This window comes from Petromyzon marinus, chromosome 21 (assembly GCF_048934315.1).
Source record: "Petromyzon marinus isolate PM22_M1 ecotype Great Lakes invasive population chromosome 21, UKy_Petmar_22M1.pri1.0, whole genome shotgun sequence".
NCBI lineage: Eukaryota > Metazoa > Chordata > Hyperoartia > Petromyzontiformes > Petromyzontidae > Petromyzon > Petromyzon marinus.
The window spans coordinates 13,373,415-13,401,401 of record NC_133687.1 but is presented as its reverse complement, the minus strand read 5'-3'; the positions used below and the strand labels follow the sequence as shown (position 1 = coordinate 13,401,401).

Here is a 27,987-nt window from a genome sequence, read left to right as displayed (position 1 = left end):
CCCGATGAAGCCGAATGTAATTACCAACGAAACGTCACCGTACTAAACTGGTAAATGTTGTGGGTTTACCCTCCAACACACAGCCGGTGGTTCTGAAGTAATAAACTCACTGGCACGTTTTGTTTACGTGACAAACCCTTACCGGTTGGCTGTGTTGGGCGGTGGTGGGTTAACGACACATTTATACTTACACGATCTAACACACAAAAAACTACTTTATTATTAATCTATTCTAGACAATTGACAGGGTGGATGCGAATGTGGACTTCCTCCTCCAAGCGTATCCTGCTTATGGATAGGATTACAGAGTATATTTATATTTTGTGAAATCTACAGCAAGAGCCAAGTTTGTGCATTATTGGCGAGCCCTGTGGAGATTAAACGTGACCAGTGCCAGAATGTATAACAAACAAACGCGGGTCCACGAGGGATGGCGGGACCGTGTGGGGAGACCTTCATCCAGCAGCGAACTGGACGCTTGTGTTGCGCCTGAAACGTCGTGAATTATTTTATTTTATACCTACGTGACTTTACCGAAAGAACCAAAGAGTATGGATTCCTGCTGTCACGAAAGCATTGACAATAATAGCTTGTAATACATTTATTAAATGCATAATTGGCATTCTTAGTTTCTTTCCCCAACCCCCGCCAGCCCCACCATCACGTGTTGGGTTGTCAAAGTGCGGGTACTTCCACCTCTCCCAAGGCACTTAGGCCAGCGTGAGAGAGTTGGCCAAAATACCGTCTTGTGGAAAGCCCTTCTTCCAGCAGTGGTGCGAGCCAGCAATTGAACGGCTGCACCCTCACCTTTGCATTAATTGGCATCTTATCTTCACGGAGTTTATATAGCGTCCTCGCCAAGGCACTTTACGAAGAGTAACACATTCCTGCGGAGGGAGCTGGTAGGAACGTTGGGTTGCTCGGTCAATGGCCAGGGTCAACAACGGCGGCACCACGTGGTGTATTCCGCACAATATGCCCGACTGTGAGGGCGGGCACAAGCCGGCGTGAGTAGGTTAAACGTTGAGTTTTATAAGGGCACCACGGGGTGACCAGCCCCTCTCCACCCAGCCCCACCCCTCCCACCCCCCTTCCTCCCCACCCAGCCCCTCCCCTCCCCCCCACCAGCCCCACCCCTCCCACCCAGCCCCTCCCCACCCTCCCCTCCCCACCCAGCCCCTCCCCACCCAGCCCCTCCCCACCCTCCCCTCTCTACCCAGCCCCACCCCTCCCATTTTTGGATGCACGACGGACGGACGGACACAATAATCCCCTGTGGGCTGGTGTAACCAGGAGGTTCCTACCAGTATTAACAATGGTACATATGAATTTAATGGTGGAGAACAGGTGAATAAAACAGATGAGAGGAAGCAATGGGCAAATCTGTGATGCGTGACTTTGGTGAAAGCGAAATTCACGACAGTAAAATGACGATGAATGAATGGGGGAATGAGTGATAGCCGAGTAATGAGAATATGAAGAGGGAACAGTAACGATGGTGGTTATGAGGGGTAGATTAAGGGGTCGTGAGGTGAGCTAGGAGACAATAAGTGGGTTTTGAGTGAGGAGCGGAAACGAGTGAGCAAAGTTGACTGTCTCATGTGGAGGGGGAGTTTGTTCCAGTGAAGGGAGGCGAGAAGATAAAAAGAGCGGAAGCGTGGATTGACCGCAAGAAGGAGGCGGAGCAGAGAGAGACAGCAAAGATTGTGAACGCAGGGGGAGAGAAGGTGACGTAGAAAATACAAGAGTGGCAAGATATGGTGGCGTATCGATATTAGTATTATTGGTGGTTATTGCCACCTAAAATTGGACCCCCTAACAACACCCTGATCTCCTGATCCCCAAACCTGACCCAGGGCCTCCTCCTTCCCCATCTCCAGTACGTCCCCTGCCACCCTGCTGCCACCCCTGCCACGTCTTCTCTGACTGGCGGTTAGCAGCGTCCAGCCTGGCTGGTGGCAATGAGGCTGGTGGGGTCGATGCCCTCGGCCCGCATTGTGTCCACGATCCTGGCGTGCGCGCCGGGGTCGAGGAAGCGGTGGGTCACGCGAGTGCACCCAGGCCATCTCCAGGCGCGTGAGGCCGAGCGTGGGCACGAGTAGGCGAGCGAGTCGGTGGCGTGGTCCGTGTCCACCACGGTGACCGGCATCCCCGAAAGGTCTGTCGCGCCGTCACGCAACGCAGACACGCGCGCGCCAAAAAGACAAAGACAAAGATCCCCCGTACAGCCTGTAACAGACTGGTGGGGCAAGTGCTGTTAGCGAGCACCTATGAAGGCCGGCACGGCACACGAGGGGGTGGGTGGCCACCACCACGCCCGACCGCCTTTGTCTCCCCAGTGACGATGTTTACACACAGCACCAGATATTCATTTGAGGATGAGTCGACCGAGGTGAGGCCCAGGACCGGTTCAGATAATCGTCACTGGTGTTGGCCATGAGCGGGTCGCCGGGTTCGTAGCGCAGCGTAGCGCTAACCACTACACGACTACTCCCCACATGCGCCACGCACACGGACAAACATTACGCCACGCACACGGACAACACACGCGCCACGCACACACATGCGCCACGCCACGCACACGGACATACACGCGCCACACACACGGATAAACATCACGCCACGCACACAGACACACACGCGCCACGCACACGGACACACAAACACGCGCCACGCCACGCACACGGACAAACATCACGCCACGCACACAGACACACACGCGCCACGCACACGGACACACACACAGACAAACATCACGCCACGCACACGGACACACACGCGCCACGCACACGGACACACACACAGACACACACGCGCCACGCACACGGACACACACATAGACACACACGCGCCACGCACACGGACACACACATAGACACACACGCGCCACCCACACGGACACACACAGACACACACGCGCCACGCACACAGACACACACAGACACATGCGCCACGCACACAGACACACACACACGGACACACACACAGACACACACGGACACACACACAGACACACACAGACACACACACAGACACACGCGCCACGCACACAGACACACACGGACACACACACACAGACACACACACAGACACACACGTGCCACGCACACAGACACACACACAGACAAACACACAGACATACACGCGCCACGCACACAGACACACACACACAGACACACACAAACACAGACACACACACATACACACACAGACGCACACAGACAAACACGCGAACGTGCGTGAGGGGGCACGGTAAAGGAGCGAGCGGTGGGCGATGCCACCCGATTCTGTCCGGCAACTCGGCTTGCAAAAGTTGAAGGTAACAACGCAAAGAAAAGCGGCCGCGAAAAAAATTCACTCCACTCGGCCTTTTGTGCGTTCTGCAAAATAAAAACAAGAAACCCCATCAGTGGTTCCTGAAGAACTGAACTGTTCCGTGGTCCTCTAGTTTGAGCAAATGTGACCGGCCCCCAAGGAAGCAGCCAGACAAACAGACAACAGCAGACTACTTTGGATAGACTACTGTGGATAGACTACTGTGGATAGACTACAATATTTCTGTTACGATGGGTTCTCTCAGTCATTCACAGATTTGATAACGTGATTGCATGCGACTGAATCCAATGTGTGTGTGTGTGTGCCAGTTGCAAGCAATTGCGTAACGGGTTGCTGAATGTGAGAGACATGCTCTACTTTCGGGTTGCAGAGTTGAACCTTGTTGCGGTACCATAGTACCTCGGCTCTCGCACGATGTCCGTGATGCAGTCATTTTTAGTCTGTTGATGCTCGGCGATGCGGCAATCGACTCATCTCGACGAGCTGTACACGATGCACTAATCAAAGTTGAGATTTTCGATAACGGATTTTTTTAATGATGTTTTGCATTTCAACATCACAGGGTAGCACTGATTTCGGATTGATTGGTTTCCCCTGTCGCGGAGTTAAGTACAGCCCTGGGAAAACATAGTGTCCCACAAATAAAATATTTAATTGCCATGAGGATCAGTTGGTGGCACGGTGGGAACACTTGCGCCTCACCACAAATAAGTGCCTGGGCTCAGTTCTCCTTCTGCGTGGAGGTTCCTCAGGGTTCTCAGGGCACAGTTCCTCTTCTGCGTGGAGGTTCCTCAGGGTTCTCAGGTCCCAGTTCTCCTTCTGCGTGGAGGTTCCTCAGGGTTCTCATGGCCCAGTTCCCCTTCTGCGTGGAGGTTCCTCAGGGTTCTCAGGGCCCAGTTCCCCTTCTGTGTGGGGGTTCCTCAGGGTTCTCAGTGCCCAGTTCCCCTTCTGCGTGGAGGTTCCTCAGGGTTCTCAGGGCCCAGTTCCCCTTCTGCGTGGAGGTTCCTCAGGGTTCTCAGGGCCCAGTTCCCCTTCTGCGTGGAGGTTCTTCAGGGTTCTCAGGGCCCAGTTCCCCTTCTGCGTGGGGGTTCCTCAGGGTTCTCAGGGCCTGGTTCCCCTTTTGCGTGGAGGTTCCTCAGGGTTCTCAGGGCCTGGTTCCCCTTCTGCGTGGAGGTTCCTCAGGATTCTCAGGGCCCAGTTCCCCTTCTGTGTGGGGGTTCCTCAGGGTTCTCAGGGCCTGGTTCCCCTTCTGCGTGGAGGTTCCTCAGGGTTCTCAGGGATCAGTTCCCCTTCTGTGTGGAGGTTCCTTAGGGTTCTCAGGGCACAGTTCCCCTTCTGCGTGGAGATTCCTCAGGGTTCTCAGGGCCCAGTTCCCCTTCTGCGTGGAGGTTCCTCAGGGTTTTCAGTGCCCAGTTCCCATTCTGCGTGGAGGTTCCTCAGGGTCCTCAGGGCCCAGTTCCCCTTCTGCGTGGAGGTTCCTCAGGGTTCTCAGGGCCCAGTTCCCCTTCTGCGTGGAGGTTCCTCAGGGTTCTCAGGGCCCAGTTCCCCTTCTGCGTGGAGGTTCCTCAGGGTTCTCAGGGCCCAGTTCCCCTTCTGCGTGGAGGTTCCTCAGGGTTCTCAGGGCCCAGTTCCCCTTCTGCGTGGAGGTTCTTCAGGGTTCTCAGGGCCCAGTTCCCCTTCTGCGTGGGGGTTCCTCAGGGTTCTCAGGGCCTGGTTCCCCTTTTGCGTGGAGGTTCCTCAGGGTTCTCAGGGCCTGGTTCCCCTTCTGCGTGGAGGTTCCTCAGGGTTCTCAGGGCCCAGTTCCCCTTCTGTGTGGGGGTTCCTCAGGGTTCTCAGGGCCTGGTTCCCCTTCTGCGTGGAGGTTCCTCAGGGTTCTCAGGGATCAGTTCCCCTTCTGTGTGGAGGTTCCTTAGGGTTCTCAGGGCACAGTTCCCCTTCTGCGTGGAGGTTCCTCAGGGTTCTCAGGGCCCAGTTCCCCTTCTGCGTGGAGGTTCCTCAGGGTTTTCAGTGCCCAGTTCCCCTTCTGCGTGGAGGTTCCTCAGGGTCCTCAGGGCCCAGTTCCCCTTCTGCGTGGAGGTTCCTCAGGGTTCTCAGGGCCCAGTTCCCATTCTGCGTGGAGGTTCCTCAGGGTTCTCAGGGCCTGGTTCCCCTTCTGCGTGGAGGTTCCTCAGGGTTCTCAGGGCCTGGTTCCCCTTCCGCGTGGAGGTTCCTCAGGGTTCTCAGGGCCCAGTTCCCCTTCTGTGTGGGGGTTCCTCAGGGTTCTCAGGGCCTGGTTCCCCTTCTGCGTGGAGGTTCCTCAGGGTTCTCAGGGATCAGTTCCCCTTCTGTGTGGAGGTTCCTTAGGGTTCTCAGGGCACAGTTCCCCTTCTGCGTGGAGGTTCCTCAGGGTTCTCAGGGCCCAGTTCCCCTTCTGCGTGGAGGTTCCTCAGGGTTTTCAGTGCCCAGTTCCCCTTCTGCGTGGAGGTTCCTCAGGGTCCTCAGGGCCCAGTTCCCCTTCTGCGTGGAGGTTCCTCAGGGTTCTCAGGGCCCAGTTCCCCTTCTGCGTGGAGGTTCCTCAGGGTTCTCAGTGCTCAGTTCCCCGGGGCGTCTTTGAGCGCTTTGCATCTCAACACATGTGTTTTAAGGGCATCCCCCAGTGGCAGCTGTCCCCTGGCCTGCAAACGGGAATTAGTCTGCCAGTAATGGGGAATGGTGGGGGGGGGGGCGCATGCTTGCTGCTAAAATCCCAATTGAGCACACTTCACCATATTGGTCAGCGCGGATTGATGTGGGAACATAGAAATAGTGCGGTACAGCAACGTTTTTTGATGCACTTGCTTTCTGCTCCCCTTACAATGTAGCGCCACATCCTATAACAGCTGTCATGCGCGGCGGTGGCCCAGCCAAGCACGATCTGCCACTATTCGTTCCTAATTGATCTCGTCAACGAGCGTAAACCATTACGCGACCTCCGGTCATCGTCGCAGCAGCGACTTTTGGCTCGCCACCGAACAAAGACGGTCACCCGCATCGCGCGTTTTCAGATGCGCTTTTGCGGCCGGCTGGAACGCTCTTCCTTCCCATATTAGCAAGCCACTGGAGCTATGCAATTTAAAATCCAGAGTGAAAACTAATTTCTTTAGAAATGCTTTTTGTGTTTAGTTTGTTGTCTTTCCTCCGCACGGTTGGCATCATCAGCCACGGCCAATCCACTGCCAGATGAAGGCCTTCTGCCACCGCCGCTACACCTCTCATGGATCCCTGCGATGGGAAATTCCACCTCTCATAATTCGCCCACGTAGCTCTGCTCCCAATGTGTAACGTCCTTCAACAGTCTCTTCTGCATTGACAATTCTGCCGGTGTTGACTCTTGTCTCCTCTGCATGGAATTCCGAGTATTCCACCCATGCTTGTGAACTCTCTGCCCCTGCTCAAGTCCAGGCTCAAGAGATTATTCAGTTTCTTGCTGTGCCCGCCCCCCCATCTCTCTCTATAAACACGGCCCCTGTCTCTGTACAGCGTCTTGAGAAGCAGTTGTATTTAAATACCGGTATATGAATCCACAACGAACCACAGACTCACACAGACACCCATATACTCGCACAGAAAGCCACAGACTGGCACAGTGGCTCCACAGGCTCACGCTGATACCAACAGTCTAACATTGAGTCTGAGCATCGGCGTGGGGAGCAGAGCTCGTATTGCAAGGTCAGCAGGAGCTTTTACCGCACTGCCCTCTGCTGTGCACAATGAAGGTCCGCTGTGAGCGCGTCGTTAATTAATTTATACTGCTTCTGAGCACAGCCCCTCCCCCAAAAAACGTCAAGTGGTCAGCAACAACCAGCACCCTCAAAGTTGTAATAGCCAAGGGTTAACACGTTGTTGGATTGAGCAATAATGTTGTTGTTTTTATCATCGTAAGAACTTGGGGAAATCGTGAGATGGGCGGGAATTCCAAGGTGCAGCAATGCGAGCGAAGAAGTGGAATTGTTGTGACCTGCAGTCTGGTGGGTGAGTGAATGGGTCGGTGAGTGAATGGGTGAGTTAGTGAATGGGTGGGTGAGTGGGTTGTTGTGACCTGCAGTCTGGTGGGTGAGTGAATGGGTGGGTGAGTGAGTGAATGAGTGAGTGGGTGGGTGCATGAGTTAGTGAATGGGTGAGTGTGTTGTTGTGACCTGAGGTGTGGTGAGTGAGTGAATGAGCGGTCTCTAAACACCCCTGTTTGGTCATCACAAGTATGCACGCCATGTTGAACTTCTTTCGCACCATACGTAGCCGGCCGTGCTAATCGAAGGACATCAAACTAAACACAACGAATACCGCCGATTCGTCGGCAGCCGCATGGCAATTCTCTTCCCTCCACGACACGGGGTCGCGATTCCGCTTAAGAATACGAACACAACAAATGTCGTGATTTTTCCTTTTAATTTTCAATTGTTTATCTCGCGTGTGAAGTTTGGTTTGCCTAAATGAAACGTTCAGCATAACACATTCCTGCGGAGGGAGCTGGTAAGAACGTTGGGTTGCTCGGTCAATGGCCAGGGTCAACGGCGGCGTGGTGTATTCCGCAAATATGCCCGACTGTGATGGCGGGCACAAGCAGGCGTGAGTAGGTTAAACGTTGAGTTTTATAAAGGCACCACAGGGTGACCAGCCCCTTCCCACCCAGTCCCACTCCTGCCACCCCCCACCCAGCCCCACCCACCCCACCCAGCCCCTCCCCACCCTCTCCACCCAGCCCCACCCCTCCCATTTTTGGATGCACGACGGACGGACGGACACAATAATCCCCTGTGGGCTGGTGTAACCAGGAGGTTCCTACCAGTATAATACCCAGAATTTCACATATACAGTTAAATACAAATATCTCCCGTATAGCCTGAACAAACTGTTGGGGCAAGTGCTGTTAGCGAGTGGCACCTATGAAGGCCGGCACGGCACACGAGAGGGGGTGGGTGGCCAGCACCACGCCCGGCCGCCTTTGTCTCCCCAGTGGCGATGTTTACTACGCACCGCACCAGGTACTCACATACATACGAACATCCGCGCACCTTCTCGATGTCGAAGTTGGCCACGGTTGTGACGTTGGGACAGGGCCCAAATCTGAACACCTGCCCAGAGACGGGCGGCACAACTCCTCCCAGAGTGACCACCGCCACCGCCACGACCACCGTCGTCATCGTCGCCTGGAGGTTGTTCTTGATGTCAACGAGACCAGACGTAAGCAGTCAGTGGCGTCGTTGCTGGAGAAGACGAATAACAAATCGGACAATGCAGACAACGCCTCATTCGTATCGTCGTATCTCCGCGTAAATTACGAGCGGGGTGCTGTGTTTATTACACAACGCGTTTAAAATTCGATATCACTCGCTCGGCTACTGGGGGCTATGGGGAAGGCGGCCAAGCAAGTACCACATCACACCAGGATGGATACTTGGGTTGGTTGCTTCCCCCCGATGTTCCGTTTGGAATTGATAAAAGCTACCATACTGCCTCTACTTGACTACTGTGACATCGTGTATAAATCAGCCCCAAGTACTGTACTGAAGAAGCTTGATTCTATCTATCACTCGGCCTTAAGATTTGCATTGAACTGCCCATATAGGACTCACCACTGTGATCTCTACATTGGGTCAAACTTAACATCTCTTAATGTTTGACGGGTTGTGCACGAGATCTTATTTATTCACGATGTACTTACAAAAATATCCGCAGACTACCTACTGGATCTCCTCTCTGTTTCAAAGAACAAATTTGACCTCAGGTCTTCGCTTATTTACCAGCTTCACATTCCCTATTGCCGTACAAAAACCGGAGGGAGGGCCTTTGCTATTGATGCCCCCAGGGTCTGGAATGCTAATGCAAATAAACTGCAACTTGAATCACTACCTATGAGATCTTCACTCAAAACTGCTCTAGAGAATTCTAGATTTGAAGCTTTCGTGACTGCAAGGATCCATACTCTTTGGTTCTATTCGGTAAAGTCACGTCGGTAAAAAATAAAATAACACCACCTGACCAGTGAATTAAAACATGTACACCTGGCCCTCAAGAGAAACGGATACTCTGACCGTACCATCCGCCAAGCTGTTTCTCCCTCCATACAGAAACAACCACTTGATACTCCGGTCAAAACCATCACACTACCTTATATAGCAGGCGTTACTAAAAAGATCTCCAAAATTCCAAACAAACACAAGATCCTGGTCCGGTTCAATACAGTACACAAAATACGTGACCTGATCCCATCCGTGAAGGATGTCGTTCCTGACTTACAGTACCCCGGGGTTTACAAACTGAGCTGCACCTGTGGTGACTGCTATATTGGGGAGACGAAACGACATGTCTTTGACCAAATTCGCGAGCACAAATCAAATTTGAAACACGGCAGAACGAATTCTTCTGCTGTAGCTGATCACTGTTACAACGCAGTGGGTGATCACGATATAGTTTTCTCCAATACCAAGGTTCTCTGCAAACCCACGGGTTTTTATCAGAGATTTGTCCACGAGGCAATTCAGATTTACAAACACAGACACAATTTCAACCGAGAGGATGGTTTCAAATTAAGCAATCATTGGAAAGATGTTCTAAATCAAACCAAACATTAAACAAATTTTCAATGGTACAGTATATTTATTCAAGAAGTGGTATTCCAAACTTTCACAGCAGATTATTTCCCTTCACGCCAACATTATGTAAACTCCCCCCCCCGCCCACACCGTGCCTGTCCAGTACATCATTGTTATGCTAATTCCTTTGTCAAGGCGTTTTTTGTTTCCTCCCACACAGCTTAAAGGACGCGACCTGGGCTTGCTGTCTTCACTCCAACGCTGTCCTCTGGATAGTCCAGTCCCTTCACCTGATGAAGGCCACTTGTGTTGTGGCCGAAACGTCGTGATTTTTTATTTAATTTTTTACCTACGTGACTTTACCGAATAGAACCAAAGAGTATGCTCTAGAGGAGTTGTACACCCATAGCTGCCACTGCTATTCATTGGCCTAAAATATGGCTCTAGGGTTTGGTGTTAGATGTTATTTATGTTGTTTATTAATAAAAAAAATTCGGTCACAGTCCCTATCATCACTGTTACATTGCATTTATGGCTTTTATTTTGGTGATTTCGAAAACGTTTTTTTGGTTTGGCCATGTTTTTGTTTATTCTAGTACGGAGTTAGACTGATGGCCTAAATCTTAGTTGTCGTGTGGTTGTTGCTGTTGTTGTTTGACTTGTATCCCACTGGGATTTTTGCACACAGCGTTGGTGTACGGTGCTATTTCAGGAATATTTTGATGTTTTTTTCCCTGGATTTTCTGTTTGCACAGTCACATAATCACTTTAAGATGTTTTCTTGTTCATGTTTTTGTTTTGTGTTTTTTTGCGGTTGCACCCGATTCAAGAGCCGAATGGCTCACAGGGCTATACCAAAATAAATGGAAACTATGGACACGCGACGCTGGGGAGGTGAGGGATCGGTGTGATGACGTCAGGCGAGATCGGTGCTGAGTTGGTGAGGAGGGGGTGACGTCGAGACTCGGGGTGGTGGGGAGAGGGATTGATGACGTCACGCGACGCAGTTGAATTGGAGAGGGAGTGATGACGTCAAGAAACGCAGTAGTGGTGACAAGGTCTCGATGACGTCACGCTAAATTGGCGTCACGCGACAACAAAACATTTAAATTAATTAAGATACATAAATGTGAGGATGCAAAAATATTAAAATGTCTAAAACATTAATACCAAACGATAAAACCTACATATTTGCCTTTCCGTTTACCGCGGAAGTATAACCGGGTTCCTGCTCGTCATGAATAAGAATTAGGTCGTGCAGCGGCGTATTCCATTGGCCAGCAGTGTCTGGTTACGTGCGCCTATCACGCGTGTCTAGGAATTCCAACGAATCGCCGACCGTCATTCCACGCACGTGCGCGCACGGCGACCAATCGGCTCGGCGTGTCCGGCAGTAGTCGGATCGCCAATGCGGCCAAGAAAAAGGCGCGAAGTTTTTATTCGCGCCAATATTCACCTCAGCGCCGTGTTTGCTTCGGTGCACGGGCAGCGAGCGAGCTTTGGATTTTTCACGTTCGTCGATATTTAAAAGCAACATCGCGAATATTTTCTAAATTTTTGAGGTAAAATCGGTTTATGTGTGCGTCTTATCGAGCGTTTAAAAACAACGGTATTCATGAATGTTACGTTTTGTTATATACCGTCCTTTAATGCTTAGATTTTTCGCGCTAGATTATATCTAGAAATGTAGTAATTTGCTCTTCCGTGTTGCTTGTATTTTTTTACAGATTAAAAACTTTCACATACATTGTAATTTCGCGTATTTCTGGATACTGTTCTGAGGAGACCACTACGCTTGATAAATGAACGTGTTTATATAAACACACCCCTATTTGTTGCCTTGATTAATAACATTTACTACATATTTTTGCACGTATAAAATGTGTACATGGACGAGTTAAATCTATTTTACAATGTATTTAGTGTACTTCACATGATACAATTGAATGGCTGAATCGTTCAGTAATACACATCGTAAAGGAAGAATAATGTACAGCGCAGTACTGTACATATTTAGTTTCCCAGTAATGTATATTCACGTGTGTGTATATATACAAAATCACACTTTTTTTAAACTGAGGTAACGTCTTAAGTGAAGCAAAATAATTGTATCCGGTCCGTAACTTGTATAAAAGTGCGAGTTGAACACTTGTTTTTATAGCTTTATTTTGGTGATTCGAAAACATGGTTAATCTAAATTGTCTTATGATTGTTGTTGTTGGCTTGCACCACATTGTCATTCTTGCACACAGCGTTTTAATACGTTTTATTTGTGTGGAATATTTGCTGGTTTATTCCAGAATGTTTCTGTTACGCGTTGTCGTTTTAAGACGTTCTGTGTTCAAATGTTGCGGTTGCACCCGACTTAAGAGCCGCATGGCTCACAGGGCTATACCTAATACATGAAACGTGAAAACTTGAAACTTGTAAATGCTTCCTCATAATTGAGCATTATAATTCGCAGTGAATTAGCGTCTATATTAATTTAAGATTTGAAGCTTTCGTGGTTGCAGGAATCCATGCTCTTTGGTTCTATCGGTGAAGTCACGTATATAGAAATATAAGATATAAATTATATATATCTCGACGTTTCCATCGCAACACAAGCGATTGTCCTGATTCAGCAGCTCCCAATGCTGGATTATTTTTTTCGCCTAAGGACGACGACCACTTGTGTTGCGATCGAAACGTCGTGATATATTTGTATTTATTTTATTTTTCTACCTACGTGACTTTGCCGAAAGAATCAAAGTATTAATTTAAGCTTCATGTAATCTGGTTTCAACTACTTTGACTCTAAAGCCAATAACGTCCGTTTAACAATTACATACGAACATTATTAAGTAACCGTACGATGGTGTCAACTTTACGCGGCTGATTATATGCAAAGCTTTCATTTAACTATTTGTTAACGATATTCGCGCTAACGAAACTTGTCAAATAAATCGCCGTACCAATTAAAACGTAATGGTGCAAAATACATTGTAACTCCATAATAGAGGGGTTTTTTTGGGTCACGTAAACAGAACGTGCCAATTCGTTACTAGTACAGCACACCCGTGTGTTGGGGAGCAAATTCACAACATTGTAATTGCTGTAAATAGCTTTTTATATAAGTGGACTCGTCATATGAATATGGAATTTGCACTGACAACCGCCCTACCCTGCAGGGCATAGCATGTTTATGTAAATCGGTGTCTTTTAAATCGTTGGTTGGTGTCGTGAACACATTGGGATGATAGGAGGCGCAACTAAAAGCACTGAATATTAAGTGGATTGCTGCTGCTTTGACCAGGTGAAAAGAGAACACCCTCTCGCAGTCATTGTCTCTTCAAGGAAGACGCCGAAATAAAGGTTTGCGATGCATCAATCAGTAATCGTGCCCTAGTGTTTACAGTGTCACTAATACACTCATTGTTATAACCACTGCATCACCGCTGCACCAGACCAACACAATTCTTGCAGCATTTTTAAAGAAGCATCTCGAATGATTTCTGCCTTTGGGGTCTCTTCAGCAGTGTCTGGTCTGGTGACGGGTGTTTCTGTTTGTGTTCGTTTTATTGGCCTTGTCTCATGTGAGCCACGGTTTGCGCCTTATAAACCAAGGGGCAGTGTTTAGCACATTACTGTGAACCCAGCGTCCTAAATTTAATTCCCTGTCATGGCTTAAACAACTGGCAAGTGATATCTGGACTTTTCCTGGGCCTCTCCGCCTCCACCAACTTTCACTTTGAAGCCACCGGCACTTTGTACTTTTAAATTTAGATGGAAAGCGCATTTATTAAGAACTGCTGTTTGTGTTTTGTTTGTCCTTCCTCTGCACCTCCGATTAGCACATACAAGTGTGGTAAAGTAATGGCCAGATAACCCTCATGACCCACCCACACGGTGTGGGGAGGCCCTCAGCCAGCAGCAGATTGAAAAAGGGCTGCACATGTACTCTATGTTCCGCCGCGCTGTAACCAACTCCAGAACCGCACCATAACTCGGAAGCCAAGGCATTACGCTTGGATAGTGCTTAGATGGGTGGTGACCATGCATACCAGGTTATGGTGGGCAGCAGAAAAGGCAGTGCAGCAAAATCAATTGTTGTATTGTACATTTATGCTCCCATGTTCTTGCTCTTCTCCACCAACCCACACTGACCATTGTGGAGAAGTATGGTGAAGGTAGATTCTCAAATCCCACCCCATCTCTCTTTCCTTAGCGGTTGCTTATGGGCTGAGTCAACCCTCATCCAGGATTGAATTCTCAACATTTTGATTGCGAGTCGCTCACTATTAGAGTAAACTGCCAACGTAATGGGTACACAGCAGTGAGCCGATTGGCAGGTTGTGTCTGGGAACGTGGAAGGGTAGACCAAATACCAAGAGAAGCAAGATAGGGTGGGGCAAAACCATGGAGCGATTTGTAAACGAGAGTGAGGAATTTTAATACACTGTTTGAAACGGCATGAGCAAGCAATTACAGTACTTGACCACCTCCTGGCTGGATATACAATTTAACATTACGCTGTAAAAATTCTGCTCTTCCTCTGTACGCGATCGTAATTGGTGACAAACTCCACCATTCTCATCACCGCCCGAATTGCCCCCTTCCCCACAGCAGCGACCATGTTGGGCGTGCGAACTCGCTCCAGTGCGCTAGCGGTTGTGTCGCTGCGTGAGATCACCAACGCCAACATCCAGAAGCAGCAGCGCAACAAGCCAGTGCTGCGCGAACTGGGCAGGCAGTCCCAGAACGGCAGTGGAGAAGACAATCACGATGATGACACGTCTTCCAACTCGTCCAGCACCCAGTGAGTGCTCCACGTCATTGCGACAGTTGTGGCCTTTCGAAGGTTCTCGGCGTGAACCTTCACGATGGCTTGCCGAGATGTGAAAATAGACGTGGATTAGGCGGATGATATAGATAAATAAGAGGGATGAGAGAGCTGTAGACGAGATAACAGATTAGTGAGGTGCGGGAGGAATGAGATGGAGAGGAGAGCTGTATTCTCTTACGAGTGACGCAATAGAAGAACGAACACGTGGCGAAGGGATGCTGAGCCTGAAGCACTGACATCCTGTGTTAGAATCTGGGTTTCAGCTATCCATTGTTAAACTGAATTTGCACGTGTGGTGAGTTGATGAACCCAATCCCATCACCACTCACCTGCGCTCAAAGCCATGGCGTAAAATTTGTTTCTGTGGCAAATTTGACTAAATCTCAGCTGTGAGCGTTTACAATATCAATTTGAATGTTAGGCAACAAATGTTACTCTCTTGTGGCAGAGTGGGCGGGAAAGTGCTGGCTCCTACTTTGAGGGCCAGTGGTCATTAGAATGTTTTTGAGAAGTAGCTCTCTGATAAATGTTTCTGTGGGTTGTTTTCTAACATGGGGGGGGGGAGTCGCACTGCTCTGCCATGGATTTGTCATCTTTTAACATGGCACCAATAGCACAACCGGGATAAAAGAATTGAAGGGAAAAAACACTTTAAAGAGAACTGTTGATCGCTGGTGTGTGTGCGCGCGCGCCCGTGTGTCTTTACTTACAGGGAGAATGAGTGCTTGTCGGACGAGGAGTTTGTCGTGCGTGACTGGAAGCAACGGACGAAACGTCCTGCGCGAGGGGGGGGGGCCCTACCGGTGAGAGAGCGTCGACATCTTTGTGAAACGCCACCTTCATTGTTATCGTCATTGTATTATGTCGTGGGTTCGATCCCAACCCTGACGCCTGTTTTATATTCAGAGTCTGCATGTTCTTCCTGTGGTCGTGTGGATTTTTCTCTGGGTCCTGTTTTCCCTCCACATTTATAAACATGCGTTTGGATTATTTGGCTGCTATAAATGTCCGCATGATGAGTCACTTTGTTGAGCTAGGTCTCCCTCGCTAAACAGGTTTCTAACCTCAAGGGTTTTTTTACCTGCTTAATTAAAGGTGAAATATAAAATCAAATCATTTGTGGCCAGGTTACTTATGAAAAAGAGCTTTATAGTTCAGTGGACCTTATCTGGTAAAATAAATAAGGACAATCTAGTGACTGTTCTTTTCTGTGGCTCAGGCGGCGAAAAAGCCTCGTGCAACCCTGCCGAGGCAGGCGAAGCATCCCCGTGCCCCCAAGAAGCCAGCACAGCCGGCTGCTGCCGCGAAGCCTAGGGGAGCAGCAGCGGTGGTGACATCGACTCCACCGGATCCCAATTCTCTGTACCATGCTGTCCGCATTGGCAAAGCCGTGATGCTGGTGAGAGGGGTTGTGCGTGTGTGCCATTCTCTGTGTGTGCGTGACATTTTCCATTATTGTCTTGAACCCGCTCTCCTCCATTCATCCGTGCTGTCTACTCCCCTGCCCCTGTTCAAGTCCAGGCTTCCAAGACCTTCCTCTGCCTATGACTGACTGCCTCTCTCTAAAATATGCTTGCTGTTTCTCTACATTATCTTGAGATGCAATCACATCTAGACGCTATATAAATCCATATTGTATTTGTGTTATCATCCACCTTACAATAGTGCGGTAAATCCTTGTGTTTTTTTAGCACCTTTTAAGTCAGGTTGAAAGTGTTTCTCTATTTGATATGTTTATCCATACGTGACTGGGTGAAACTATCCATCCAAAGAAGATCCAATATTATCCAAACTTGATTTTGCTATTAAGGACTTATCCCATTGAAAAGCAGCCAAATTAAAGCATTGCCCAAAACATGGAAACAAGCCATCTGTATAAGGACTGGCCTTGGGGTCTTATTTGAGTTTTGATGCAGCCAATTTAAACGAAACACTAGTATCTTGTGTGACGCATCTCTAAAAGTATCACACGCTATGCGTTTATATTTCCTTTGTTTAAAGGCGCTTTGGGTGTGCGATGTGTGTGACTTGTGCCACACATCACAGAATCTAAAAGCGTTGCCTCATAACAATGCCTGCAGACCGTTGTGGACACATGGGTCGACAGCTACAAGGAAGACCAGGATGAAGCCACACTGAGTCTAATCAACTTCTTCATCCAGAGCTCTGGCTGCAAAGGTGTGTTTTCTTTTAACAAAGTGCTTGCAACAAATGAACTACAATACCTTGCTGATCTCGTCAGGGAGCATAAATCATTGTGCAAACTCTGGTCATCCTCGCAGCAGCTTTTGGATAATCATTTAAAAAAGACGGTCACTGTATCGGGCGCTTTCAGATGCGCTTCTGCAGCCGTCTGGCATGCTCTTCTAACATTAGGAAGCCACTGGAGCTGTGCACTTTTAGATCTAGATTGAAAGGTAATTTCTTGAACTGCTTTTTGTTGTTCTCTCCCTGCACCTCCGATTAGCACGGTTGGCTATGTATGGCGCGAAAGAAGTTCAGCATACATGTGTAATATGCACAGCCCTTTTTGTCAATCCACTGCTGGCTGTGGGTCTCCGTACGCCGTGGGGGTTGTTTGACTACACGTCACACTGATGTGTACGGGTTGATGCAGACGTATTAAACAACCGCTGCAGGGATTTGCTGATGTCATCTGCACGTTAATTTATTTTATTTTGCTTTGCGTCTCTCTCCTCCCGCTCTGCACGTCATTGCTCCCTGCAATATTGCTGTGAACTAGGCTGCGTCACAATGGACATGTATCGCACAATGGAGTATGCGGACATCATCCGCAAGATGACGGAGGGATTCGACGAGGTAGGGTTGGTCTGTTCGTGCAAATGAATATTGGTTCATGGAATAATTATGATGTATACAGTATTTACTCAGGATACTTGTTTCCCCAGAGAAAGTAATATTTTTTTCCCCATTTCTTCCTCCCTGCTTATTTGTGCCACTGGGTTAAAGATTAGGAGTTAGATCCAGTGGTTAGGGCAGGGGCTAAGGTTTTGGGTTAGGGTTTTATGGTTTATTGGTTAGGGTAATTTTAGGGATAAAGGCTAAGATTTAGGGTTAGAGGTAGGGTTACAATGAGCGAACAGGGATTAGGTTTAAAGGGGTAGGGATAGGCGCTTTCATTGATTAGAATAAAATTATATCCACATGGACGGTATGAAAAAGTGAATCTCAACTTGAAAGCAAACCGAAAAACTGTTCCACAGATGAGTTTGGTAAGCAATCTTTAATCCACTGCACCACGGCTCCGCCCCATCAATTCGTACTCGGGGTTGTGTGGGTGTTGTTTGACACTATTGGTGAACCATCTGCGAAAATGTTTTCCCCACGCCCGCAGGAGAGTGCGGAGTACCCACTCTCACAAGCCGGGCTGCAGGCGAAGCGTTTCCGCACAGTGCTGGCCGATTTTGTGCTCATGCTGGTGCGGCAGAGCCGCAATGGCCCACTGTATGACCTCAAGGAGATGCTGCTTGGGTTGCTCACCGGGCTCACCGACTCCCAGGTCCGCGCCTTCCGGCACACCGCCACCTTCGCCGGTACGGAGTGCTCTAGGGCAGAGGGGAGCCTTGAGACATGGACACAAATGAACTATGAAACTATTTTAAATTTTTACTAGGTAAGGACCACTGAGCTATATAGCTCTTTTTCAGAAGTGATCTGGTCACAAATGATTGCTCAACAAAGTGGATATTCACGTGGAAATGTATAGCAGCCAAATACTCTAAACGAATGTTTCTGAATGTGGAGAATAAACCGGAGCACCTGGAGAAAAATCCACGCTACCAGGAGAACATGCAAACTCCAAATATATAGGTGTCACGGTCAGGATCGAACCCACAACCTTTATACCAGGTGAGGTAGTTAACATCTCGCCACTGTGGCACCCTGCATAGAGAGAGAGAGAGACAGATGCCAGACACAGATAACAACAACCGCCATTCGCCACTAAGTGGCGGTGACGTCACCACGACGCTTGTGCCAGGCTATGTGCACCCTGAGGCCACGTGAAGTGTCGAACGCCCGCTGGCAGGAGGTCACGGGGCAGACCCAGGTGCCACGAGTCGACTGACTGAGATGACTTGGTGATGCACCACCTGTGCCCCCTACTGTGCCAACCTGCTGTGCTTTAGCCACCCGGCGCTCCGCTCGTTGTTCTGAGCGTCGCTCCTCCGCCCTCCGTTGTTGTTGGAGGGCGACTACCTCCAACTGCCCAGTAGCATCCTTCACGAGCCTCCTCCACAGAGGCCGATCTTGACACCGCTGGTACCAGTCATCGGCAAGTCCACTCAGCTCCACGTCCTCCTGTACCACATCACTCCATCTCTTCTCTAGCCCGTGCCGCGCCCGCTTAGCCCCCTCAATCCGGCCGAACAAAAGCCGTGTTGGCATGCGGTGGCTGGGCATGCGGGCTACATGACCCAGCCATCGCAGCCTTGCCCGCCGGAGGAGCTCACCGATGGGACCTTGCCCAGATCTTTCAAGGATTTGTGAGCTCCTCACACAATCCAGTCTGGTTAAACCCAGGATGGATCGTAGGCAGGCCAGGCTAAATGTTTCTAACCGGCGAAGATGTTCCATTAGGGGGGTCCACGTTTCGCAAGCGTAGAGAAGGGAGGGAATGACCGTGGCCGAGAAGACCTGAAGCTTAGTGCGGAGCGGCAGACCAGGTAGCTTCCACACAGCGTTACGCAACCGATGAAAAGATATTGCCGCTCGACTGATTCGGAGTGAGACCTCTGCTGTTAAACTGGAGCCAGTCATAAGCACACTGCCCAGGTATGGGAAACTCCACTCTCTCCACAACTGCCCCATCACCGATTGGGAGTTGTGGGGGTGGAGTGTCCGATGGTACAAAATACCCAGGCAGGTGCTTAGTTTTGGTGGGGCTGATGGTAAGGCCCCACCTCTTAGTGGCACGCTTCAGTCTCAGCAGCAGCGTTTCCAACTCCTCCTCTGACTGAGCAGCTATTACCAAATCATCAGCATACATAACGTGGTTGAGCAATAGGGAGCCATCCCTTGACCACACCTGGGCATCGATCAGCCTCCCATTATATCTGTACCATATGGAGATTCCCCCGGTACAGCTATTGAAGGCTTCACGAACTACGTGGTCAAAATAGATGTTAAATAATGTGGGAGCCAGAGGACATCCCTGTCGCACCCCAAGGTGTACAGGGAATGGCTCTGACTCCCGGCCACGTAGTTTTACCCGGGCCCGCTCACCATCATGAAGGTCCTTAATGATCGTGAGCAGAGGGTCAGGTACTCCAAAAGCACGAAGAACGACCCAGAGCCCAGGCCTACTGATGGTATCATAGGCCTTGACCAGGTCAATAAAGCAGAGATGTAGGTCTTGTTGGAATTCCCTACACCTCTGCTGTAGCAGACGGACAGAAAATATGGCATCTGTGCAGGACCGCCCTTTCCTGAAACCGCATTGGGGCTCCGCAAGCCTCTCCTCAGCGTGCCTGGCAAGGCGATGCTGAATAATCATTGCCAGGACCTTTCCCGGCACCCTGTAGTTGTTACAGTCTGTGCATCCTTCCAATCCTGCGGAACCCGTCCAGTGGTCCAGACTGTTATGATGTCATATAGGGCAGTCTGTGCACAAACGCCACCCTCCCTCAGCATTTCGCTTGGGAGATCATCTCTGCCCGCTGCCTTTCCTGGTCTCAGACTCCGGATCGCCTTCAGTACTTCCTCAGCAGATGGCACCTCAGCCAGCCACTCACAGGGGGTGACTTCTTCCAATATTTAAGGCACCGCAGCCTCAGCAGGGTCATCCTCACTTTGTACCACGATGTGTTTCCTGGCTGAGGGATTTTCCCTCCCCCAGGACCTCACAGAAATGCTCAGCAAATCTGCAAACCTGTTCCTGGGGGTCGGAGATTGGATCACCGTTTTTTCCCCTAATGATGGTAATAGGTGTGGCGCTGCAGGTTACTTTTTTGATTGAGTTAAATAGAGATTTGTGATCACGGGCCACTGAGGCAGACTCCATCTCCTCAGCAACCCGCGACCACCACCCATCCTTGCAGCGCCTCACGGCTCTCCGAACCTCCGAGCGAAGGCTGCGGTAAGCCTCCTCATTCTCTGACGTGGGATTCTGTAGCCGATGACAGTGGGCCTGTCGCTTTTTCTCAACCATCCTGAACACCTCCTCTGTCAGCCAGGGTCTCTGGGGAGGTCTGGACCACGTACCTAAAGCAGCCATTGCAGCTGCATGAGTCACAGTCCTAAACCTCGCCCATTTACCCTCGACATCAGGAGGAGTCGGGGACGATGCCAATCCCAGCCGCAAGCGATGATGAAATTCTCGCTTGCAACTTTCATCAGATAACTGAGACCAGGCCACTTTAGGTCGGAATGGGGTCCTGGGTGTACACCCACCACCGGAGTGGAAGAATGGCAGGCGCATCTTACAGATGACTAGTCGATGGTCAGAGGGCAGATCAGCTCCACGGTAGGTCCTGGTGTCAAGGACATGGGCTCGCATCCGCTGGTCCGTCACTATGTAGTCCAGCAGATGTTCTTGCTTGGACCCGGCATGCATCCATGATGTTGTGTGGATGCGCCGATGCCGGAACAGCATGTTGGTAATTACAAGCCCATGGGCTGCACAAAAATCTAGCAGCCTCCTACCGTTGTTATTGAGCTGATCTGGCCCATGCCCTCCAATCACTCCAGACCAGGTGCCAGTATCATGACCAACTCGGGCATTGAAGTCACCCAACAGGATGACTCTATCCCGAGGGGCCACTTTAGCCAGCACCTGTGACAGGAGGTCATAGAAGGCATCTGACTCATCGGCTTTGCCTGCATCCCTCCACGGATGTTCATCTTCGGTGGGGGCATAAGTAACCACGACCACCATTCCTCGCCTCCGGTTGATGGGAAGGCGAGCCCAAAGTAGCCTGGGGCTTACAGCTTCCCACACCTCACCGCCACGCTCCCACGCCCCCGTCATTCTTTTGTTCAAAAGAAGAGCCACAGCCTGTTGTTTGGCAGTCTGCTGCCCCGAGTAGAGGACTGTCCACCCCTCATGGTGGCAGGAGCCAGAGCCGGTCCACCGGACCTCCTGAATGCCGCATAGATCCAGGCGGTACCGGTCCAGCTCCCGACAGAGGAGTGGCAGGCTCTCCACCGCAGTGAGCGTTCGAACATTCCACGTGGCCACCCATAGTGGCTTTTCGTTGTTTTTGGAGTAGCCCCGAGGGTAGGTATTCAATCTCCTGGCTCCGCCAATTGGGGTTTGGCCAGGAGACGCCATAGACGCCTGGCCCCCCGGGGCCTCCAGCACAAGCTTATTAGTTACATATTTCAGTTTAACTCGTGGTTTCGTGGTAATTAATTGAAGGTGGAGGGGTTACCAGCCCCTCGCACCCGTCCAGAGCCCCCGTTTAGCCCCTGTGGTGGACACATATGACATGAGGGGAGGAGCCAATCAAAATTGGATCTCCCCCCACAGCACTGTCCACGACAGAGTTGCCCGTCCGGCACCGCGAGGAGGTAGGGGGTTGTTTTGCCGGATCAGACACAGATACACACAGCGACACAGACATTGACAGATAAATTCGCATCGACATACACACAGACAAATCGAGATGCAGGAAAGCACGGAGACATAGCCATTCGGACACACGGCACAGAAACGCAGAAAGACGAAGGCAAACAAAACTAATGTACATATATATTGAGTCTTTAATAAAATTGCAGCACTGAACCGTTATCAGGGGAAGGGGGGAGGATCAGTATACCCCTACCATTCATGAACCCTTGTGTTTGTGATCCCTCGTGGTTGGGATCTTCTGATCCCTCGTGCGAGTCCCCGCCATGTGTTCGCGACTTCCCGTGTGTGTGCTCAGCCCTGAAGCTGCAGACGGGGCTTGTGGAGGTGTCCTTGTCTCTAACTGGGAGCTTAGAGAACGCCTCGCGACAGCTGCAGGCCGAGCGCAGCAAGGAGCCCAGGCTCAGGGCCGTGGACAAGATCGAGGGGCTGCTCAACACCATCAAGCAGGTAGGGATGACACCCACGTGCCCTTGATCTGTCTGCTGCTTGCTGAAGGCCCCCAAGCCATCGCCATCTCTCGCGGTCACGCAATGCAGCAATATCTTGCTGCCAGAGATCGGCCAATTTCATTGCTTCGTCTAAGCCAGGGGTCTGCAACCTGCAGCTCCGGAGCCGCATGTGGCTCTTTAACGACTGCTTCATGAGGTTTTTCACATGCGTTGCGGCTCTTGAACTTTATATATATTTTAAAAAAAAATTACCCAGTTCTAAAAAATGTAACTTCTTGGTATTTTGCTTGACGACCCCTGGTCTAAGCAGTGGACGTGCCTTCTGGTGTGTTGCTTCCATTGGCTGCAACTTCTGATGGTCTCGACCACCGGCTGTCGTCTCTTGGAGAGATGTACCCTGCCCAAGCCTGATATTCTTAACAGTCAATACGATTTCTTGAACTTGTGTACATTCTCTCATCCTGTGTGTTCATCTTTCTGTCTCTTGCAACAAAGATCAAACGTGCACCTCATGCCATGCTGCTTTGACGCTCTTATTTATCTTTTGTTCCACTTTCTCACTGTCCCATGTTCCTGATCCATATATCAACATGTAATATGCAGTTGTTGATGAAGCTATATTACATTACCGTCATAGTGATGATACATTGATGATTAATCGATGGTAATTATATTGAGAATACCACATTTGTATCCTGATTGACATACATCAGGAGCTCTAATGGCACTTTTGGTGTTCGACGAGGAAGAAAATATAATTGTGATGTTAGTGATGAATGTAAAGTTATAATATTTATTATGTTGATGCTGAATTGCTGTGAATGATAATTATTTTGATGGTGATAAACTCCACTTTTTATGTCACTCACGTTTGCAGTTGAATGAACATCAGGAGGATGTGGAGAATATGATGCGTTCTATTTTCAAGTCTGTCTTTGTACATCGCTACCGGTGAGTGTTTTTTTACCTAATGCTGTGCTCCTATGCAATGGGTATCAGTGAGGTGACGATGTATCGGTGCAAGAGCGTGCATGCGTGCATGGCAGGTAGTTAGCACACTGCTGCAAACATGACGACCCGGGTTCGATTCCAGGTCAAGGCTGACATCTTTGAGTGATATTGGAACCAGTCCTGGGCCCTCCCCTAGGTTTATTGGTGCTTAAATAGTTTGCTGTGTAAACATCAGCACTGGTGAGACAAAGGCGATCTGGTGTGGTGCTGGCCACAACACCACCACTCTCCTCTGTTGTGTTGTCCCTTAATAGGTGCTCGCTCGCAGCACTTAGCCCAACAGTGCAAGGGCTGTAGGGGTGATGTGTGTGTGCAGGGATTCGTTCCCAGAGATCCGAGCCCTGTGCATGGAGGAGATTGGAGTGTGGATGAAGGCCTACAGTGACGTATTCCTCGATGATGGTTACCTCAAGTACATTGGCTGGACTCTCAACGACAAGGTAAGCAGTGGAGGCGTCGAGATTCAATGATTACAATTTATTTTCATGCTCGTGGTACATGCATTGAATGATGCGTGTGAGAATGTATCCGTTTTTTAAATGCATGTTTATATTGATACAATGATAATAAAAATATACTTTGGTTTCCTCCTACATTAATTAACACTGCTTAGTGGAGTTGGTTAAACAGAGAACTTGGGGGACATGGTTAGTGCCGGTTCTGGCTGCCTTCCCACTTGTCTGGTTACCCGTGGCACTGAATAACAAAAACCTCACGTTACAAAAGTGTGTGCTGTACTGGTGAAGCATTGGTTCGGTAGTTTGTACCCTGCGCTATGACCACAGCTAACATCAGTGGCGTTTCCGAATCACGGCAAAATGCAGTGAATATTTTTGACCATGGCTAACATCAGTTTTTTGCACTGCGATATGAACACCGTTATCTGGGTTCGATTCCTAACGACGGCTAATGTCACTGAAGGGTTGGCTGGGTACTTCTCAGACCTTTACATCATCACTCCTGTAGCCCTCAACTGGCTCTCGACAACCTCGGCATCAACATAGAAAGGTTGACAATCACCCTGCCATACAAAAAAATAATACGTGAAGAGTTGAATAGAATCGTGAATTAGTACTGGACAATTCCTATTGCAGTTGAATTCGAATCCTATTATCTTACCCGTAGGTGTTTGCTGCAGGATTCTCTCAATTGTTTATATAGTCAATTCCCACGTTAGTCTTCATCGGTTTGAATGGGGTTCAGTCGGCATTGGCGCGCCCTCTTGTGGCGTTCGATTGGAATGGACAATGATCACATTCGCTCCAATCAAGGTTTCTACATGTACCTGTACAGCTATTTTTTTGTCAATCCACTGTTGGATTACCACGCGGGTCATATGGGTTATTTTTCCATACTTTACCTTGCTGGTCAATGCATTTTTGTGAAGGTGGTCGTTGGACATCAGAGCATAAAAATACAGTCCAATGATAGGTTTTATCCACTGGCATCTGCTGCCTGGCAGCCTATAACACTAAATTTTGATTTAAAGCTTTCGTGACTGCAGTCAGTCATATTCTTAGCTCTTTCGGTAAAGTCACGTTGAAGGGAAACAATAAAATAATAAAATATATATAACTGCCAAATCGCTTGTTGTGGCGCTAATGGTTTTTATAAATAAGGTAAAACGCCGCTTGAAAATAAATAAATGGTGAACCGACACTTCTTTCAAATGTTTCTTGCCGTTGGTTTTTCACACCTGATGATGACCGTTTGTGTTATGGTCGAAACTTCGTGAGAATTTTTATTGTTTAATATATATTTTATTATTTTATTGTTTCTCTTCAATGTGACTTTACCGAAAGAGCTAAGAATATAGCCTATAACACCTTTTATGCACAATGGTTGTGCGTCATTGCCCTATCCCAGCTCAGACCTGCTTAGCTTTTGACATCTGGCACTATTGGGTGCATTCCAGGTTATTTGGTCATTATTTTCATTGCCACTGAATCCTGTTCATATGAATGAAGGATTCTGTCTCTATGAAAATGAGTTCGATTCTTTGACAGCTTGGGAAATCGTCCACAATCCCCCTCCTTGCTTTGGCATTAGATACAATTCTGGAGCAGCTGTTGGTGGTGGTGGTATTATTGGCTTTGAAAATCGTGCTGATGTTGTTGACGGTGGTGTTGGGCAGCACGGTGGTGGCGCAGTGGTTACACTTGTTCTCCCTCTGCTCTGTTCTGCATGAGTTTCCTCTGCATCCTCCAGCTTCCTCCAAAAGTTAAAGAAATATAGTGTTACTGGTATTAGCCAAACATCCCAATGCTGAAACATTACCTGCAAATTACTCAATTTGGATGACACATTAATATTGCTTCCTACTGCAAAAAACTTGACTTGGTGAGACTTTCCTATGCAAACAAGTGTAACAATAATAATCTTGTGTTTGGTCCTTGTGCTGCTGTTGTATATTATCGTCTTTGTCCACAGCAAGGAGAGGTGAGGTTGCGATGCCTCTCCGCTCTCCAGGGCCTCTACTCGGAGAAGGAATTCTTCCTGAAGCTGGAACTCTTCACAAAACGCTTCAAGGTGCGCGGTTGCACATCGTCTCATGAATCGCGATCCATAAATGTTGCCTGCAAAATTCTGTGTTGAGCGTGGGCTAAGTTGATGCTCCAATCTTGGGTTTGAATTTCCAACTTCTTCAGTTGTGGGTGTTTTGCAACAGTGCCACCTGGTTGCATATTATTATTTCATAATCACCAGCCATGATCTATCCTCAAGCTATTGCCGTTCGTCACAGTCTCGCGAAGCTCTTCCGCACGAGCGGATTTCATCGCTCCTCCGCGGTGGGTGAACTCTTGACGTGTTACTTTTGCTGCCGCTCCATGGCTCAATCGACAATCGGCCAATATTCCTCCTAGCAATGTGGTTCTGCCCATGGCCACCTGTTTTTCTGAAGTCAATATGACAGTAGTGACGATTATTGGTAATGTTAATTATGTAGGTAATGCAAATCGCTCATGATAATGGTGGGGGTGATGTTTTTTAAAACTGCCGTGATAATTTTGGTGTTGATAATGACGGTAGTGCTGATGTTGTTTATAACAGGAGTAGTGTTTGTGTTGACGATAATGGTGGTGAAAGTGAAGATTATCACAGTTGTAATGATGTTGATAAGTTTGTCATGGTAATGATGATTTTGATGTTTGTGACTAATCTTGATCCTTGTAATGGTTTAATGATAATTGTTATGTTGATATTGGTGATGATGATGATGATGACGATGTTCATGACAATTACAATGAAAACAGTGGGTGATGGTAGTGATGCTGCTATTGTTCCAGGAGCGGATTGTTTCAATGGTGAATGACAAGGAGTTGGATGTGGCTGTCAAGGCCACACAAGTCCTCGTCAGCATTCTCGAGTGAGTGGACGAGCACCCAACACACGTCCTCTGCTCCACCAATCCCTCATCCGCCCGCCTGCCGCACCACGTGAACTCAAGCGGCCTGATAACAACAGCAGTTGCTCTTATTTACAGTGGAGTGTGCGCTGCCGTTTGCAGGAACAATGAAGAATCGCTGTCAGTGGAGGACTGTAAGAATGTCTACAGCATGGTGTTCTCTATGCACCGACAACTGGCCACAGCTGCCGGCGAGTTCCTCTACAAGAAGTGAGTCGGCGAGTGAGTTGGTGGACAAACAGACTGAGATTGGGTTAGTGAGTGGGCGAACGAGTGAGAAGTTCAGTGTGGAAGCAGGTGAGCGAGTAAGGAGGTGAGTGAATGGGCACGTGGGGTGCTTCAGTGGCGAAATGTTATCTACCTCGCCTGGTATACAGGAGGTCGTGGGTTCGATCCCGACCCTGACGCCTGTTTATTTGGAGTTTGCATGTTTTCTTCATGGTCACGTGGATTCTTCTCCGGGTCTTCCGGTTTTTCCCTCCACATCTAGAAGCATGCGTTTAGAGTATTTGGCTGCTATAAATCTCCACATGATGTAATCCACTTCGTTAAGCTCAGTTTGCCTTACCTGGTTAAATAAATTTAGTTTCGCTGTTATTTGTGTTCATGGCACTTGCTTTCATTGCAGGTTGCATTCTTACATCAGCAATAGCTATGACGATGAGGAGGACATGGGCTCCCACAGCCGGAGGAGGACGGAGAAGAACACGACTCTTCTGCGCTTGCTCGTTTCCTTCTTGCTTGAGAGTGAAGTGAGTTGGCTTAGAGGATGAGACAGCACAGCTGGGTTTCTCTGATGGTTCGAGCAAATAATTTTT

General features: G+C 49.1%; 1 protein-coding gene across 3 annotated transcripts in view; it reads left to right on the top strand.

The window, feature by feature from the left end:
• The first annotated feature begins 1,800 nt into the window (after window positions 1-1,800).
• LOC116944600 (cohesin subunit SA-2-like) overlaps window positions 1,801-27,987 on the top strand; it is a 49,430-nt gene continuing 23,243 nt past the window's right edge. The window contains exons 1-15 of one of the 3 annotated variants that reach the window (XM_032958308.2): window positions 1,801-2,158; window positions 13,183-13,241; window positions 14,493-14,685; window positions 15,425-15,515; window positions 15,932-16,111; window positions 16,794-16,890; window positions 17,456-17,532; window positions 18,068-18,266; window positions 22,599-22,750; window positions 23,630-23,703; window positions 24,080-24,203; window positions 26,194-26,292; window positions 27,051-27,130; window positions 27,272-27,379; window positions 27,798-27,921. In XM_032958308.2, coding sequence (XP_032814199.2) covers window positions 14,501-14,685; window positions 15,425-15,515; window positions 15,932-16,111; window positions 16,794-16,890; window positions 17,456-17,532; window positions 18,068-18,266; window positions 22,599-22,750; window positions 23,630-23,703; window positions 24,080-24,203; window positions 26,194-26,292; window positions 27,051-27,130; window positions 27,272-27,379; window positions 27,798-27,921 — 1,590 coding nt within the window. In that variant the 5' untranslated portion in view covers window positions 1,801-2,158; window positions 13,183-13,241; window positions 14,493-14,500. Of the gene's footprint in view, window positions 2,159-2,251; window positions 3,320-10,916; window positions 11,450-13,182; window positions 13,242-14,492; window positions 14,686-15,424; window positions 15,516-15,931; window positions 16,112-16,793; window positions 16,891-17,455; window positions 17,533-18,067; window positions 18,267-22,598; window positions 22,751-23,629; window positions 23,704-24,079; window positions 24,204-26,193; window positions 26,293-27,050; window positions 27,131-27,271; window positions 27,380-27,797; window positions 27,922-27,987 lie in introns of those variants that run through there. The other 2 variants (XM_032958309.2, XM_032958307.2) reach the window with 2 other exon arrangements.